Source organism: Eubalaena glacialis, chromosome 3 (assembly GCF_028564815.1).
Source record: "Eubalaena glacialis isolate mEubGla1 chromosome 3, mEubGla1.1.hap2.+ XY, whole genome shotgun sequence".
Taxonomy (NCBI): Eukaryota; Metazoa; Chordata; class Mammalia; order Artiodactyla; family Balaenidae; genus Eubalaena; species Eubalaena glacialis.
Window position 1 is genome coordinate 127503015 of NC_083718.1, and position 16558 is coordinate 127519572.

The 16558-nt window shown below is 42.6% G+C and overlaps 1 protein-coding gene across 2 annotated transcripts in view; it reads right to left on the bottom strand.

Moving 5' to 3' along the window:
- AK5 (adenylate kinase 5) overlaps positions 1 to 16558 on the bottom strand; it is a 248648-nt gene that overhangs the window by 110563 nt on the left and 121527 nt on the right. For both annotated transcript variants that reach the window (XM_061186427.1, XM_061186428.1), the window contains exons 7-8: positions 8223 to 8313; positions 245 to 321 (exon numbers count right to left, since the gene is read on the bottom strand). In XM_061186427.1, coding sequence (XP_061042410.1) covers positions 245 to 321; positions 8223 to 8313 — 168 coding nt within the window. The remainder of the gene's footprint in view (positions 1 to 244; positions 322 to 8222; positions 8314 to 16558) is intronic.

Sequence of the window (16558 nt, forward strand, 5' to 3'; positions counted from 1 at the left end):
TATCTCATGTAACTTTTGACCACAAATCTTTCCTTAATTAATTGCCACTTTGAATCTGTGGATAAGGGAGGGTTAAAGGGCCAAAGTTAATGTATAAAAGCTGTATGATTTATCATGGAATAGATTATTTTAGTTCTCTGTAAACATTTCACAGAATGATTTGTAATTCTAATTTTCATGAAACATTTATAAAGACTAAAATTAGAAACATTTAAATAGAGAAATATTTTTAGATTCTAAGTACCTGATCTTCATAATCAGATCCTGTATCAGTGATCTCTCCAGTGTCCAACATCATCGAAGGATCAAGGTCACTCGAACCTAAGATTAGGAAAACAAAGATTACCTGATGGAGGCCATCCGTGTACATTTCTAAGGCAAACAATTGCCCACCAAGTTTCCATATTGTCCTATTTACAAATATTTCCAGACTCTTCCCATCTGCCAGGCACTGTTTGGCCTGCAGATGGAAAATGCAGATGTAACAGAGCAGGACCCTATGGGGCCTTCCCAGGACAGACCCCCTCCCCCATATCCTCTGCTTTAGCTCCTCTCTGAAGTACCTAGATAATAGTACCTGATGCACATTCCCTGAGTTGTTTTACAGATGCTAAAACCACCACCAAATGGAAGAAGTTAACTACGTGACGATCATGAACACCTAGGTCCCAGATCTACTAGTGCCTAAGGATTGATAATGTTAACCCCTGTGACACCGCCCAGTTACCTCACCATCAACCAATCAGAGAATTGTGCACGAGCTGATCACATACCCTGGGACACCTCTCCCTCACCTGGCTTTTAAAAATCTTTGTTGAAACCCACGGAGAATTTGGGCTTTTTGAGCACTAGCTGTTCTGAACTCCTTGTTGGTCACCCTGCAATAAACGCTGCACTTTACTTCACCACAACCCGGTGTCAGTAGACTGGTTTTACTGCATGTGGGGGAGTAGACCCACGTACGGTTTGGTAACACAGATACCTAGACACTGTCTGCGCCCTTAAGAAGACAATGATCTTGTGGAGGAGATGAATTTATCAACAGCAAGGTTCAGAAACCAAAAAGAAAGACTAATTCTGATTAGTAGTGGAGGTGATGATGGGGGTGGGATTCTTCACAAGGAAATAGTTTGTGAGTATAAACTATGAGGGCAAATAAGGGTGGTCCAGGAGGAGAAGTGGTTTAAGGGTGTGCAATGGTGGCTGAGGAAGAAGGAACACCAGGAGCAAAGTACAGAGTGAGAGTAGAGCAAGGGGTTTCCAGGAAAAGAAGGGCTGAGTTTGCTCACTCCATGAGAACCTGAGAAGTTTTTCCTCTAGCCTTTGGGTCACCTTAGTCCCCGAAGGTGAGAAAAATCAGGTTAACTTAATGTATTAATATAGAGTTTTTTCCCCCTAGGTACTACAGGTTACACTGAGTTACCTTCCCATTAATCCCCAAGGCTCACACTTAAACCAGTAATTTTCTTAATGGGACTCCTGAAGCACAATTGATTCATCGTCCTCATCTAATGACTCTTTCTTGCTGGGAAATATATATTACCTAACTAGCCAGAAAGACAGAATTCAGTGCTGCCCATAAAAAGCCAGGCACCCTGTGAAGAAACCAACGACCCCATGCTTCATTGTAAACTTGCCCTTGCCAAATAACTCTTGTTCAGAATATGCAATGAGTAATGTTTAATGAAGATGAATTTTCAAAAAAATGTCAAGCATCTCACACACTTCTCAGATATGGACCTCCCCCAGAGATGCTGCTTCCATACTTCCTTACAGAAAAAGAATCAAGGTGTGTTCCCACACAGTCTTTCCTCATTTCTTCTCTTCTCATCATTACCCCTGCTGTTCACCAAATTGACTAAGTACTAACCCGTTATCAAATCGACTAAGTACTAATCAGTAACACCATTGTTTACTCTTTGTAATTTAAAAAAAAAATTTTTTTTAAGTACAATAAAGGCTTTCAAAATGGAGATACTTGACCCATCAAACCATTTTGGAAAAGTAACTAACGGTAGAGCTACCATGTATAGTTGCGTAAGTGTGTACTGCACAATTCTTGGTGATGCCCTTGGCAACACCAGTGTTAATGAGGTGCTTGTAGAATGGAGTTGGGAGGACTATTAATAAAGTGAGACTAGAGGGGTGATATGGAAACATTAATTTTATATATAATTTTTTAAGTAGAAGGATTATATACTTGTAATTTTTCTGTCTCTGTGCTTTAAGTATTTTTCAGATAAATACTTTTATTTATAAGGTGTACCTTATAAATAAAAGGTGTACCTTAGGGTCAAACTACCTGATGTCTCAGAACCCAGTTGGAAGACCAGTTTGCACGTATGTGTTGGGAGACAGTAAAGATGGCAGAAGTAAAATGTACATTTTTCCATTATAAGATCATGGACATTTTAGAATTTAATATTTCATAGAATCCTACCCTGTCACTTTAGAAAAGAGGAAAATAGCTGTGGAGAAGTTATATAGCTTGGCCAAGGTCATGCAGAAAGTGACTGAGATCAAAGACAGAAGTCACTGCTCCCATTTCTAACATAGCCTGCTGACTCCACGTTGTAAGCAGGTAAAATCCAAATGGCTTTATAAACATGATCTTTCATTACAGTGCTCTACAGGGGAGGACGTTGGAGGAATGTGCTATCTCTTCTACATTCTGAGAAAATAGGAACAGTGAATGGCCGATGATGAAGTGGGTCACTGGGCGGCTGCGGAAAGGGAAGAATAGAAAGTGGCATAAAGAGGTGTCACTCCAGCCTGTGACAGTCAAGGTGGCTGCTATTGACAGCACCATTAAAGGCAATGCCAATTTTAACTAGCTTTCGTTACTTCCACAATATGGATATTATTCACCACTGACTAGTGGTGATAGATACTCAAATGATACCCTCCCCTTAGAATTTAGAGTGATTCATGTGCAGTGAGCAAGGTGATCTGAACACAAAGGCTCATTAAACATATAGCTGTTTCAGTTCCTGTGTCCTACTTATTTAATTAGAAACTGTTCTTTTGGTCGTTTTAATAAAGTACAACGTGAAGGGCTCTTAGACAACCCAGTTAACAGAGATATTACACATTAATATTTGAAAATGGAACAAGATTATTAGAAAACTATCTTCAGCGATGGTAGAATGAAGAGGTCTTTGTTTAAAAAGCAACTTCTGCTTATAAGGAAGAAGAGATTGGCTTTCCTAATAAAATGTTTTTAACAGAAACTTTATTGTATCATCAAGGGGTGGAATTTCTTGACATGCTGTTGCTCTTGGCAACAGTACTAATAGATCATAGAAGGCATAGACAAAGGATGTCATTATCAGCTCAGATAATGATTGAATAGCTTTCATTTTCTTTTAGTATTGGTTGCTTGGTTTGCTGAAAATGGGACCTTTAATAATAGTCTAAGGCTTGACATACAAAATAGGGAGGTAAATATAACCATATGTACACATTTTTGCCATCTTTCATTGGACAATTGAACACATAAAACAACTGCAATGATCTTGTTACTCAAAGAAGACAGCAAAATTAGGACCTTTTGCAAAAGTGATAGTATGGCTTTCATTTCCCCCTATTTTGAATTTCTTGATTTCTTTTCAGATTTAAAAGTATCCTTCCCATAGATAACAGAGAAAGGTATGAGCTGAAATAGAACCTCACAGGGGGCACTCAGTGTCACTAGTTTTAGACATTGAGTGGTCTTCGGAAATATTTTCAGGTTGTCTCCTTAAATTTAAGTGGGAAGATGACAAATTGCCTACAGAGGTACAGGAAGGCTAACCATACTGCCTTCTGGGACACTGGTAAAGACTTTTTTCCTCCTCGTGGAACTTTCGATCTGAAGTTTTAGGAAGGCCCTCCTCCCACTTGGAGTACCAGATAGAGGGAGACTCCTGCAAGGCGGGGTTTCCTGCACGGTGAAGGGTGTCTGCAGATAAAGCTCCTCTCACACTTCTCCTGCCCCGTCTGAGGAAAGCGGTCTCTTCCTTCTCCTGTCTCTTCTGCTAAACCGTCAGCAGCTTTAGGTGGGGTTGTATTTCTTCTCTGAATCTAAGAACAAAACTTAGAAATTCTATGCATTCGATACATACATGCTGAATGATTGAAAAATGGATAAAAGGACAGTTTTACTTTTGTGGATCTCAATCTTTTTTTTTTTTTTTAAGCATCTTTATTGGAGTATAATTGCTTTACAATGGTGTGGATCTCGATCTTAATCATTCGCTCTTCGAACATTAAATCCCTCCTAAGCGCCTTAGGCATTAGGCACGGAGAATCCAGCTCTAATTCCAACAGGCTTGGAAGTGTTAGTAGCAGTTTGTGTTAGAATTCCTTTGAAGAAGGGCATTGTATTTCTTTGGAAAAAAATATCCTGGCAGTATTTGGGGCTAGAAGGAAGCTCCTCGAGGGAACTGGGTGTTGGGGGACTGTTCTGGGTGAGAAGAGAAGGGGGGATTTTTTTTTTTAGTTACTCCGTGACAGCGGTGGGGGAAGGGAGGAAGAGAGGAAGAAGAGGGTAGACGTCAACCTAGGAAAATGGGGAAAGGCTGTGCTGCATAAGATGTGGTCTCTCCCTGCGACCCCTCAAATCCTCAGCAAAGATACTAACCTAAACTTAACCTTTTTAACGGGACAGCCGCATGCTTTATACACATAAGCCATTTACTCTTCACAACTGCCCTATGAGGTAGCGCTAATATTCTTTCCTTATAGATGGGGACACTGAGGCCCAGCGACACTGAGTGATGTAGGCAGATGACTCTGCTAGAAGTATTACTGGAGGGCTCCATGGAGGAGGAAACACCGCAGACGGGGTGCAGAGGTTCAGGGGCTGGCATTCTCTGGCCTGGAGGCAAGCAAATGCACACTCTGCTCTGGAGCCAAAGGAGATTTGGTGTGGCTGTGAGTTGACGGGCCCAGGCGAGTAGCCCAGCTGAGATGGCCAGCTAGAAGAGAAAGGGCTAATGTGGCATCTCGCATGAGAGTCATACCGGGTTTCAAACCAACGCTCACGTATACTCTCTGTCCTCATGAAGTCTTGCACTCTTGTAAAGGAAATAGATTTTTAACAAACAATCCTATATCTAATTGTATAATCGCAGTTGTGATGAATGCCCTGAAGGTAAAGGGCAGAGCACTACACAGGGATGTAGTCTGGGATGGGGTCTGAGAACGTTTCCTTGAGGAAATCACGTTTTAAACTGAGATACAAAGCAGGACACGGCCAGGTGAAGGACGGGATGAGGAGGTGAGAGAGTAGAGGGATGCAAATGGAGAGAGGTGGTTCCAAGTACTTTGTGCAAATGGACAGAGGCGGGAAGGTACCTGAGGCATTCAGGAGCTGGAGGAGGCTGGTGTGGGGGAGGGGAGAGGTGACGCTCTGACGGGGACAGGACCACTGCAGGAAAGCTAAGGATATTTTTGTCACGGTAAGAACCCTGGTGCTCAGCCTGCAGGAAAGTCATGGAAGGTTTTGCTTTGTTTTGGTTTTTGTCAGGTGATCAGAGCTGCATTCTGGGAGGATCCCCATGGCAGCAACAGGATTCCTAACAGACGGACGGGCCGGGCCAGGGATGACGTAAAAGGCCGGCAAGGAATGACAAAGGCTTCGATGAGTTCGCTAGGGAGAGTGAAGGAGGCCTGGACTCCCAAGGTGTCTCTGAGGAACCACCATCCGTGATCGGTGTGAGGTGTGAGGGCAGGGACACTTTTGCCTGGCTCTCTTAAAAGAGAAAAACTGCGTGATCTCCCTTGCATGTGAAACCTAAAAAAGTCAAATACATAGAGGCTGAGAGTAGAATGGTGGTTACCACAGACACGCAGGTGGGGGAAATGGGGAGATTTTGACCAAAGGGTACAAAGTTGCAGTTACGTAGGAGGAATATGCCTAGAGATCCAATGCACAACAAGGTGACGACAGTTCATAATATGTATTGAACACTGGAAAATTGCTAAGAGAATATGTTTCAGAGGCTCATTCATCAAACACAGAAGAATGGTAACTATATGAAGATGAAGTATGTTAATTAGCTGGACTGTAGTAATCATTTCACAAGTCAAGTCATCATGTAGTACATCTTAAACATATACAATTTTTATGTAAAAAATTTAAAGGAATTGAAAGCTATTCACGTGGAGGTGATGTGGGAGCAGTGGGGCAGCTGAGATACTGCAGAGAGAGGATTCAGGAGAAGGGAAGAACCAAGGGAGAAAACCTGGGGGCTGCCGAGTCACAGAGCAGAGGCCATGGACATGGCTTGTTTAATTGACTGAGTCACCAACATTTACAAGCTGGGAGATTTCACCTGCTGGTGCAGGTTTCTGTTTTCTCTGGAAAGAGAGAAGGATCCAGCAACACTGGCCCATTCCTTAATGGCACAGTAACCTGGGGCTGTGAAGTGGCTGCCTCTGGAAGGGGAGGTATGGCTTATGTCTGGTTTACCACAAGCCCTCTTGGGTTCCCTTCGCTCACCAGGGCTGTTACAGGTAGAACAGGTTTACTTTAAGGCTGGAGCAGAACCCAGTTTTCAGGGGTCTTGGAAGTGGAAGGGAGCTAGGGGGAGTCGAGGCTGTGAGCACAGACCCCTCTGTTCATAAGCTCAGAGTTGTAGAGAGGAAGGAGTGGTCTCCTGGAAACCTCTGCTATGGGCCAGGCACCGTGCACTCTACCAAGGGGACATGAAGAGGAAAAGACACAGTTTACTGAATTGCACACAAGCCAGCTCAGCTACATCACTACAGGACGAGGCTACTTTGGAGAAATGCTACTTGAGAGCCATAAAATGCTGTGAGTTCTAAAGAAGGGGCCGCTTAAATCTTCTCCTCTGCTCCACCGTTTGGAAACTGAGGGTATCTAGCCGATAGATATTTGTTGTTAGAGGTCTAAATGAATGTTCTAAATGAAACATTAAAATAAAAGCACAGGTGTCACAGCAGTTTTCAGAGCAGTGGTACTTTTGTTTACATGATCTTACATGCTTCTCAACACTCCCTCTTGCCCTGCAATAGGCCATCTTCTGTAAATATCACTGGAAAATGAGGCAGGCGAGTTTACATCAGCTGTCTGTGCTCTGCGGGTCTGTCCAGAAAGACTACTGCCTTTTAAAAAACTCTGTCTTTGGGCTTCCCTGGTGGCGCAGTGGTTGAGAATCTGCCTGCTAATGCAGGGGACACGGGTTCGAGCCCTGGTCTGGGAAGATCCCACATGCCGCGGAGCAACTAGGCCCGTGAGCCACAACTACTGAGCCTGCGCATCTGGAGCCTGCGCGTCTGGAGCCTGTGAGGCCACAATAGTGAGAGGCCCGCGCACCGCGATGAAGAGTGGCCCCCGCTTGCCGCAACTAGAGAAAGCCCTCGCACAGAAACGAAGACCCAACACAGCCAAAAATAAAAATAAATAAATAAATAAATTAATTAAACAAAACAAAACAAAACAAAAAACCCTCTGTCTTTCTTCGAACCTACTCGCAGTGAGCTTCAAATACGGCTTCAAACTTTTAGGTGTTTAGCCTTTTTCTTTACAGCCCGGAACTTTTGGTCTTTATTCACTGAGGCCATAACTGAGAAGAAAGGTGAGGACTGAGAAAGATTTGAGAGTCATCCACGTAGAACTGATGGTTGAAACCAGGACGGACAAGGAGCTGACCCAGAGAAAGTAAAAGAGAGTGAGAGAAGGGTCAAGGGCAGAAATGTGAGTACCGCCTACTTAAAGCGGTATGATTACCCTGCACGATTGTCCAACGTCAAACTTCTAGACATAGGAAGAGAAGGGGCAGGGCCACAACAGGGGCTGTGGGTGGGGATGGGAGCAGCTATCACACCAAAGAGGAGGCTTTTCCCAGGTGGCACAGGAGAGACATGTATGAGTTAGGGAGTTCTGGAGAAACTGTAACTTTTATTGTTGCACCAATCGTGGGTTAGATCAGTTTTTTAAAATTATGGTAACAGAGGTCCTTTGCTACATTGTGACTGCCTGCTAACTTGCACATGCAATGACTGGAAGAAAGGCAGTAACTGTTAAGAGCCAGATGTATGGCTCTTTTCTATGTTGTTTTGTGCCTATATTTTTAAACCAGAAGGTGTAAAGACCTGAGGACAACATCATCCTTACGACCTTATGGCAGTTTGTTGAGCTCCAACCTTACTACAAAGCCCTAGACGCTTGGCAGGGGATCAGGGTATACCGCAGCCCAAAGGACGCAGTGACTTACCTGCTGCAGCCTCTTTGTTTGGAAATAACTTGCTGTCAACTGCCATGCTGATGTCATAGAATACCTCATCCTCGTCTCGGTCGGCATCAAACTGGGAGAAATCAGGACAGACAAGTTGGGAACGTGAGAATACATAAATTAATTCATTCCAAAATATAATGAACATGCATCACACAACTTTATCTCTAATGAAGCAGGACAACAGGAACTGAGTTTTTAATCAGATATTTATAGGGCTTTTCAAGCCCGGACCTCATATCAAACAGAGAGGGGTGTTAGGGAGTAAGTGTACAGTCACTCACGGTTAAGAAAATTGTGTTGAATTTTCTTAATTTCTAAAACAAGCTTTGGAAAAACCCATAACTTGTGCTTTTCTGGCTCTTAGTTTTGTTTTGAAATCCTCCCCGCCGCCGCCTCCTTCATGAAAAAATATTTCTAACAACAGGGGGATAGATTTTCTCATTTATTGTTAAAAAAAGAAAAAAAAGACCCCTCAAACCAAATTTTAGCTACTATACAAATACTATAGATGCTATTCTATAGGTATAGTCTACAGACACTATAGGTTTAGATGTAATAAAAATTATGGATTCGAATATTTTACCATTCTCTAAAATTTACAAAATTTTAAATATTAAAAATGTGGTTACATTTATAAATCCTCTATTTCCCAAGTTGTTCAGTGGTTTTTAAATATTTATTTATTTGGCTGTGCTGGGTCTTAGTTGCAGTACGTGGGATCTTCACTGCTGCGTGCGGGGTCTTTAGTTGTGGCATGTGAACTCTTAGCTGCAGCATGTGAGATCTAGTTCCCTGACCAGGGATCGAACCGGGGCGCCCTGCATTGGGAGTGTGGAGTCTTAGCCACTGGACCACCAGGGAAGTCCCTCAGTGGTTTTTAGAAATACACTTTTGTCTCTTTGGTTTTTTAAAATAGGCTTACTGAGTTATAACTGATATACAATAAACTGCATGTATTTAAAGTGTACAAAATTATAAGCTTTGACATCTGTATACACCTGTGAAACCATCATAAAAATCAAAATAGTGAACATCTCCATCACCTCCCCCCAAAGTTTCCTTGTGCCCCTTGGGAATCCCTTCCTCCTGCCCCCCACCCCAATCAGGTGATCATTGATATGTTTTCTGTGACTAGAGATTACTTTGCATCTTCTAGAATTTCATGTAAAAGGAATTGTACAACATGAAATATTTTTGTCTGGATTCTTTCACTCTGCACAATTATTTTGAGATTATTCAAGTTTATTCCTTTTCATTGCTGAGTAGTATTCCATTGTATGGATATACTATTAATTCCATCCTGGGTATCTTTCATCTTGGACATTGTAGTTTTTATCCATAGATGTTTGATTTGAGTCTTTAAAAATATCTATGTCTCTATTTAAGGTTTTAAATACATGAAATACCATTATAATAACTTCTAATATCCTTCTCTACTAATTCCTACAACTGAGTTGGTTTTGATTGATTTCCCCCATTATTATGGGGCATATTTTCCTGTTTCTTTGCATGCCTGGTAACTTTTTACTGGATGCCGGGCATTGACAATTTGACCATGTTGGATGGTAGGTGTTTTTGTATTTCTATATTCTTGAGCTTCATTCTGGAATGCAGTTTAGTTACTTGGAAACAACTTGATCCTTTCAGGTCTTGTGTTTAAGATTTGCTGGACTGGACCAGAGCAGTGTTTAGTTTAGGGTTAATTATTCCGCCCTGTTGAGGCAAGACACTTTGAAGTACTCTACCCATTTCCTTGTGAATTAAGGGATTTTTCCAGTCTGGCTGTAGAAACAGGCACTCTTCTCAGGCTGGTGTGAGCCCCAGCTACTGTTCCTGTTGATCCTTCTGGGTGGTTTTTCCCTCAGCTTTGGGCAGTTTGCTCATAGGCAAGCCCTGATTAGTACTCTGCTGGATGCTGGAGGGGAACCCTCTGCAGATCTCCAGAGTTCTCTCTCTGTGCATCTCTGGTACTCTGTCCTCTGCAATCCAGCCACCTTGGGTCTCTTGCACTCTCAGCTCCATCTCCTCAACTCTTGGAGTCTACCCATCTCCACAAGGCTTCCTTCTCCCTGCACTGTAGCTGGAAAGTCTCCAGTAATAAGCTGGGGGCAATCACAGGGCCCACCACATTTGTTTCCTTTCTCTCAGGGAATCACCTCATTGTCTGATGTCCAGTGTCTTAAAAATTTTTTTTTTTTTAAATATACATTTTCTGTTTATTTATTTTTGTTTGTTTCATGGGAGGGAAAATACAGTCTCTTTTATTCCATCTTGGTTTTTAATCTTAATTATTATCTTGAAGATATTTGAAAAGATTTAAGTGATTTATTCCTTTATATTTTCCTACTGAAGTGCTTCATTATTTTTAGTGAGAGGAATTTAGAAGCCCAAATTAGAAAGTTATTACCTAATCTCCCCTTACACAGTTAAAGCTCATCGTATGGTGCTTTAAAGTACTTTCACTATGTCACATCAGCCCATGGGAGAGGTGAGGCAGATCGTCTTGTTTCTGTTTTACAGGTGAGGAAATACCTACTCAGATATTATGACTTTCTCAAGTCAGACAGGTAACAAGCAGGAGACGTAGGACTTGCACTTAGGATGACCGACACTTTCCATCCTATCAGGCTACATGTGATCATCATAGTCAGACAAATATAGCCCTGCCGCTCAAATGAGTGTTAACACAGCCCTTTTGTCTAAACGCAAGGGAGAGAAGAGCAGATGGTGGTTAGGGCAGATACGAGGGGACCACCAAGGCAAGATTAGTGCCACCTTAATGCACTGCTTCCCACACCCATAGACCATGGCTGGTTTTTTTCTTTCAAAATGTCTGTCAGCTATCATCAGTAAGGGGTAAGTTCTACTAAGAAGGGGTTTGTTTTTATTTTTTTCTTGGGCTTTTGCAAGATGGGTGGCAGCATATCATTTTATAAATAAAAAAGCGTAAGCTTATGTTTTAGTCGTAGTTCCCCAGAAAACAGAACCTAAGGCAAAACTTATAGGTTAACACTTTATTGGGGGCGTGCATATGCATGTAACCCCAGGGCAGTAAGTTTGAAAGAAAAAGGCAAGTGAGACAAAGAAGGAAGCAAAGCAAATGTAAGGTGGCATGTTACTGATCTGGGCCCAGCATCACAAAGTCACAGCTGGTCTCCAGAAAGGCTAAATGGAACCAGTACCTCTCAGAACAGTCTGAGGAGGGAGGTAGGGAGAGGCATGTATATGCTGTCTTTTCAGTTTCCTGCTTCCATTGGTCCAAGTTTTCCTTATGAAGAGTTAAGTCCCCCCACCTCTTGGTTGTGTTTCCTAGACCCCGGGGCAGCCCCTGGGAAGCCAGATCCCATGCCCCAGGGAGTGGCAAAGCATCTGGATCTAGAAGTGCTGGAAGGTGCCCAACCCCCTGCAGGTCTGGTCTGGTTGGGCCTAGGAGCCATCTCTGCACAGGCTCCCACCAGGCTGGGGACGACGAAGCCCAGCCTGCATCCTTAAGAAGCTGGCTGGGTCCATCAGCCACGCTGGAAGGCAGGGCATCCGTGGACAGCTCTCCGTTCAACAAGTGGCCGAGGCCCGGGGCACATGGGCCAAGTGAGTCAGGGGAAGCTTGTAAACTGGCTTAGGCAGCTTAAAACTCAACCAGAGCTTGATTTGAATTTCTGCTTTCCCTGTAGCAGCAGTCTGATCTTGAACAACTTATTTCCCTGTTCTTAGCATATATACAATGCGATTATTGTGAGGACTGAAGAGATGGTGTATTTAATACCCCAATACAGAGCCTGGCGTAACTGCAGTCCTTCTTTTTCCTCCTTAAGGCTGAGGGAGTCTCTTCTATAGACCTTTGATTGCTTCTGTACTTTGAACAAGGCGTGTGTATGCTACACACACACACACACACACGCATACACTTTTTTTTTTTTTAACTTGGGGATTGTGTAATAAGGAATACAACTGACTTTGAGATTTTCTAGGAGATATTCTATCCTCCAATTGATTTGAACAAGGATATGTTTAGCTCTGGCAGACTAAAGTACTTAATTGTCCAATCCAAAAGGCAAAATGCAAAAAGTAAAACATCATTCATGAAAACATTCAACAAATATTTGCTGAGTATCTACTATGTCCTAGGTAGATTCTTCAACTGACCACTCTTAAGTGATTGGACTATGAACAAGGAGCCCCAAGGAAGGAAGATGACACCCACACAGCCAACTCAACTCTGGGATTATACAGATGTTGTTGAAGCCCACTGACTCTTGCATCAGGACCACAGAATTTAACCTAGACTTCCTTATTTTCTGTAAAATCCCACTTTGACAGCTCCAGGACTAGCATGGGACTCTTGTCTCTAGTCGTTTGGCAAATTATGTGGCATATGGACCTTGGAGAGCATTCAGATTGAGTACTATCGGGACAACTGCCACTTAATGGACAAAGATCTTTACAAAATGGTAGCATTCAGTGTTGGAGAGGTTGTGTGTATGGTGAGTGGAGAACTGGCTTTTCAGTCATCAGACTTTTTACTTACTATTTGTTTTTGCACAAACCATACACATCCATGATTCTCAACCAGGAATAATTTTGTCCACCCCTCCCACCCCTGCCCCAATATTTGGCAATGCTGGTAGATATTTTTGGTTGTCACAACTGGGAGGGGGGAGGCTACTGTCTAGGGACTCTGCTAACTATCTTACAGTACACAGGACAGCTCTCTCACAACGGAGAATTATCCAGTCTAAAATGTCAATAGTGCTGAAGTTGAGAAACCCTCATCTACACCAAAGCATTCTCAGTTTTTGGGTTTCTAAATAGTGTTTTGAAACTCAAGTAGCAATGATCTCCTTCCTTTCCTTTCTCCCTCCTTCCCTCCCTCCCTCCCTCCCTCCCTTCCTTTCTTCCTTCCTTCTTTCCTTCCTTTCTTCCTTCCTACCTTCTCTCTCTTTCTCTCTCTGATTTTGACCTGCAAGAACCCGTGCTGTAAACTTCAAAATACAAAGGATAGTAGAAGTGATAATACTGCAGGGGTAGCATAGGTATAGGGTGATGAAGGTTCTAGAAATAACAGTTTCTATAGATCTCGTGGGTCAGAAACAAGCTTTGGGGGCAGATGTAACTGTATGCCACTAAGCCAGATGATGTCCGAGGTTGTTCCCAGCTCTGAAATTCTGTGATTAGGTGGGCCCTTTATCTTTTTGGTGATTGTTATTTAATATCTAACAATCTTAACAAACCTCTTTTCTTATTCTGAGGGAAAGAACTCGCAGAGGACATGGTCTGCATGATTTGTTTTATGTCATTTAATGTAAGAGGGCTGGGGAGGTCAATTGGAAATTTCAAAATGAGATGCTTACCAAATTCCCCAGTTCACTCACAACATGTTTTAAGTTGAATAACAAATGTTGTAACAGCTTTCAAAATCATACAAAATATATCTAGATTAGGAAAGGAAATTATAGTAGATTGAGCAGAATTAGGCACCATCTGAGGAGAAAGCAACAATGACGATTTGCAATTTTAATGGCAGAAATGAGTTCTTGTTTGTTTTCTTTTGGCTCTGATTTTCAGACTGCAAGAGGCTGCCCAGATCTTCTCCATAGAGACAAGGCATTCTGTATTCTTAGCTCTGCTAGCTGGGAATGTTAGGTGTATAAAATATCCTAAAAGGACTCGAAAAGGAGGATAACAGTTCAGTCTTTCTAGATTCCACTTTCATTAAACTTAGCTCTGTCTCCTATATTTTCTCTGCTTCAACATTTGAAAAGGAAATAAATTGGCTGTGTTATTAGTATTGTCTCAGTTTTATATATCCCATAAGTATCATTCTCTGAGCATCATACCAGCTTCTTCAACATTTTACTTCTCCCTGGTTTCCTGCAAGGGATTTCAATTAAGTATGCTCTCTACCAAATGGTTTTCATCATTTGCTACTGGAGATCCTTCAACATGCAAAACATTGGCCCTTCTAATCTTTTCTTTTATATGTCTTGAGACTTCCTTCTAAAGAGTTGATTGGTTGGTGTCCTCTTTACAGTACTTTGTTTTCCTCCAACAAAAATTGGAGTTTGCACTAAAATAGTGATCATTAAAAAACTTGTGGTCCTGGGAGTGAAATCTGTAGTTATGAGCGATGGAGTAATCACAGTTTATATTATTCTGCAGAACTGTGTTTCTAAAGCTTCATAATTAAACACAAAATTTGAAGAGAAGCATCGAAGTAGATTTGGTTGGGGGTGGGGCGGGTAGGGACAGCATTCTGTCTGGGAAAGCCAAATCATGTAGGTGGTGGAACCAGGATCTGAATCCACATCAGTCTACATCGAACTGCCAAGCCTGTCAGGATCAGCTCTCAGCTCCATGGGGCAGCCGTAGATCTTAGCTGGGCTCTTGCAGAACAAACCAGAGTTAAAGCCCTAAAGGAGTACTCTCAGGACAGACTGAAGCCAAGCCAAGCCAGGTCCAGATGCAATAGACTCAAATATTCTTGATCTTGTTTTCCATTTTGAGGCCATAGTAGGTGATTTTATTTCTCTGTATAATATGTGCACCCTGCCAGCTGGATGTGTCTGTTGGCAGAAGAACCTCTCTGCAGGCTGGCCAGGAGCATCGGAAGGAGCAAGGACAGGCAAAGCTGACCGCAAGAGGCGGAAGATGTCCCAACTCCAAATAGAGCTCTCTCTCCCGGTCTTTAGCTTAAAGTTATCAGTTTCACAGGGAAGCTGGCTACTGCTCCTCCACCCTCTTTGTCTACTGTTGACTCTAGTTGTACCTTCCCCAGTAGCCTTCTACAACTTAAACAACCCTGCCCTTTAGTTTCTTAAGAGGACTGAAGTCATCTAGCGTGGATTCTGTTTTTCTCCTCTCATTACCACTCAATCCTTCCTCAGTAATCAAAGAAAGAGTAGGCGTACCCTCCTTCTAAGAGCCTCTCTGGGGTTGGAGAGTAGACTTCTGGTCTGGGTCCATTTTCAGTCTAGCACTTCCTGTAGAGGCTGCTCTGGTTTTGCCCCAGGGGTTCCCTCTCCACCCGCACCCGAGGCACAACCTTGGCTCAGCTGCCCCTCCTCACATCCCAGCCAGGGCTTCAGCCCTGCGCCTGACTGGGGGTGGGGGGGGGCAACGTTCCAGACTCCTTTCCCAGAGCTCCTTACTCTGGTTGTCTCATTAGGGGATGGTGGATCCAAAGCCAGACTGCCTGCAATAAGAGGGGAGAGACTAGGTCTCAGGACTTGCAGAAGGTTGATGGGAAGAGTCAAAGCATAAAGAATCCAAGTTGGTGGTGGAAACTGGGTCTGGAACAATTTTTGAGCTGAATGGTATGTGGCTACAGTAGCTGATTTTTAATACTTTGCAGGCTAAAGTAGAGCCCTAGAGCAGACATCCTCAGACTGGACAATGTCCAGATAATGAACCGATGTCAAGTGCTCAATATTTTGCTCATGGATTTGTTGGCACTACGAGAGGACAATTTTCAGGTTAAGTTGCTCCATGTGGCATCTTAAAGAAAAGCCAAACTCCAGAAACAAGAGAGTAGAATGGTGGTTGCCAGGGCCTAAGGGGTGGAGGAAATGGGGAGATGTCAGTCAAAGGGTACAGATTTCCATTATAAGGGGAATAAATTCTGTGGATCCAATATTCAACATGGTGACTATAGTCAACAATACTGTAGCATATACTAGAAAGTTGCTCAGAGAGTAGATCTTAAATGTTCTCACCACACACACACACACACACACACACACACACACACACACTGTAATCATGTGAGGTGATGGGTGTGTTAACAACCTTATCCTGGGAATCATTTCACAACATAAACGTGTATCAAATCATCTCATTGTATATCTGAAACTTATACAATGTAATATGTCAATTCTATCTCAAGCTGGAAAAAAAAGTAAAGTAGAATTAAGTTGCCACAGAAAGCATATATATAAAAGGCACAGATATCCTTTTTATTTTTTTGGCCTTGCCTTGAGGCTTGTGGCATCAGTTCCCTGACCGGGGATTGAACCCGGGCTCTTGTCAGTGAAACCACAGAATCCTAACCACTAGGCCAGGGAACTCATTTTTTTTTTGGGCGTACCGCATGGCTTGCAGGATCTTAGTTCCCCGACCAGAGATCGAACCTGTAATTAGTCTAATGGAGGTGTAGCTGAAAAAACCCCCTATTTTAGTACATGTGAACGGATTTAATATATTTTTAAGATGGTACTACTAAATGATGCGTTGCTTCTCACTCGGAAGTTAATTAAAGAAATAGATCTGCAGCCCAGCAAATAGGTTGATACAGTGGATTTTGTCAGATAAGAAAAGTTTTA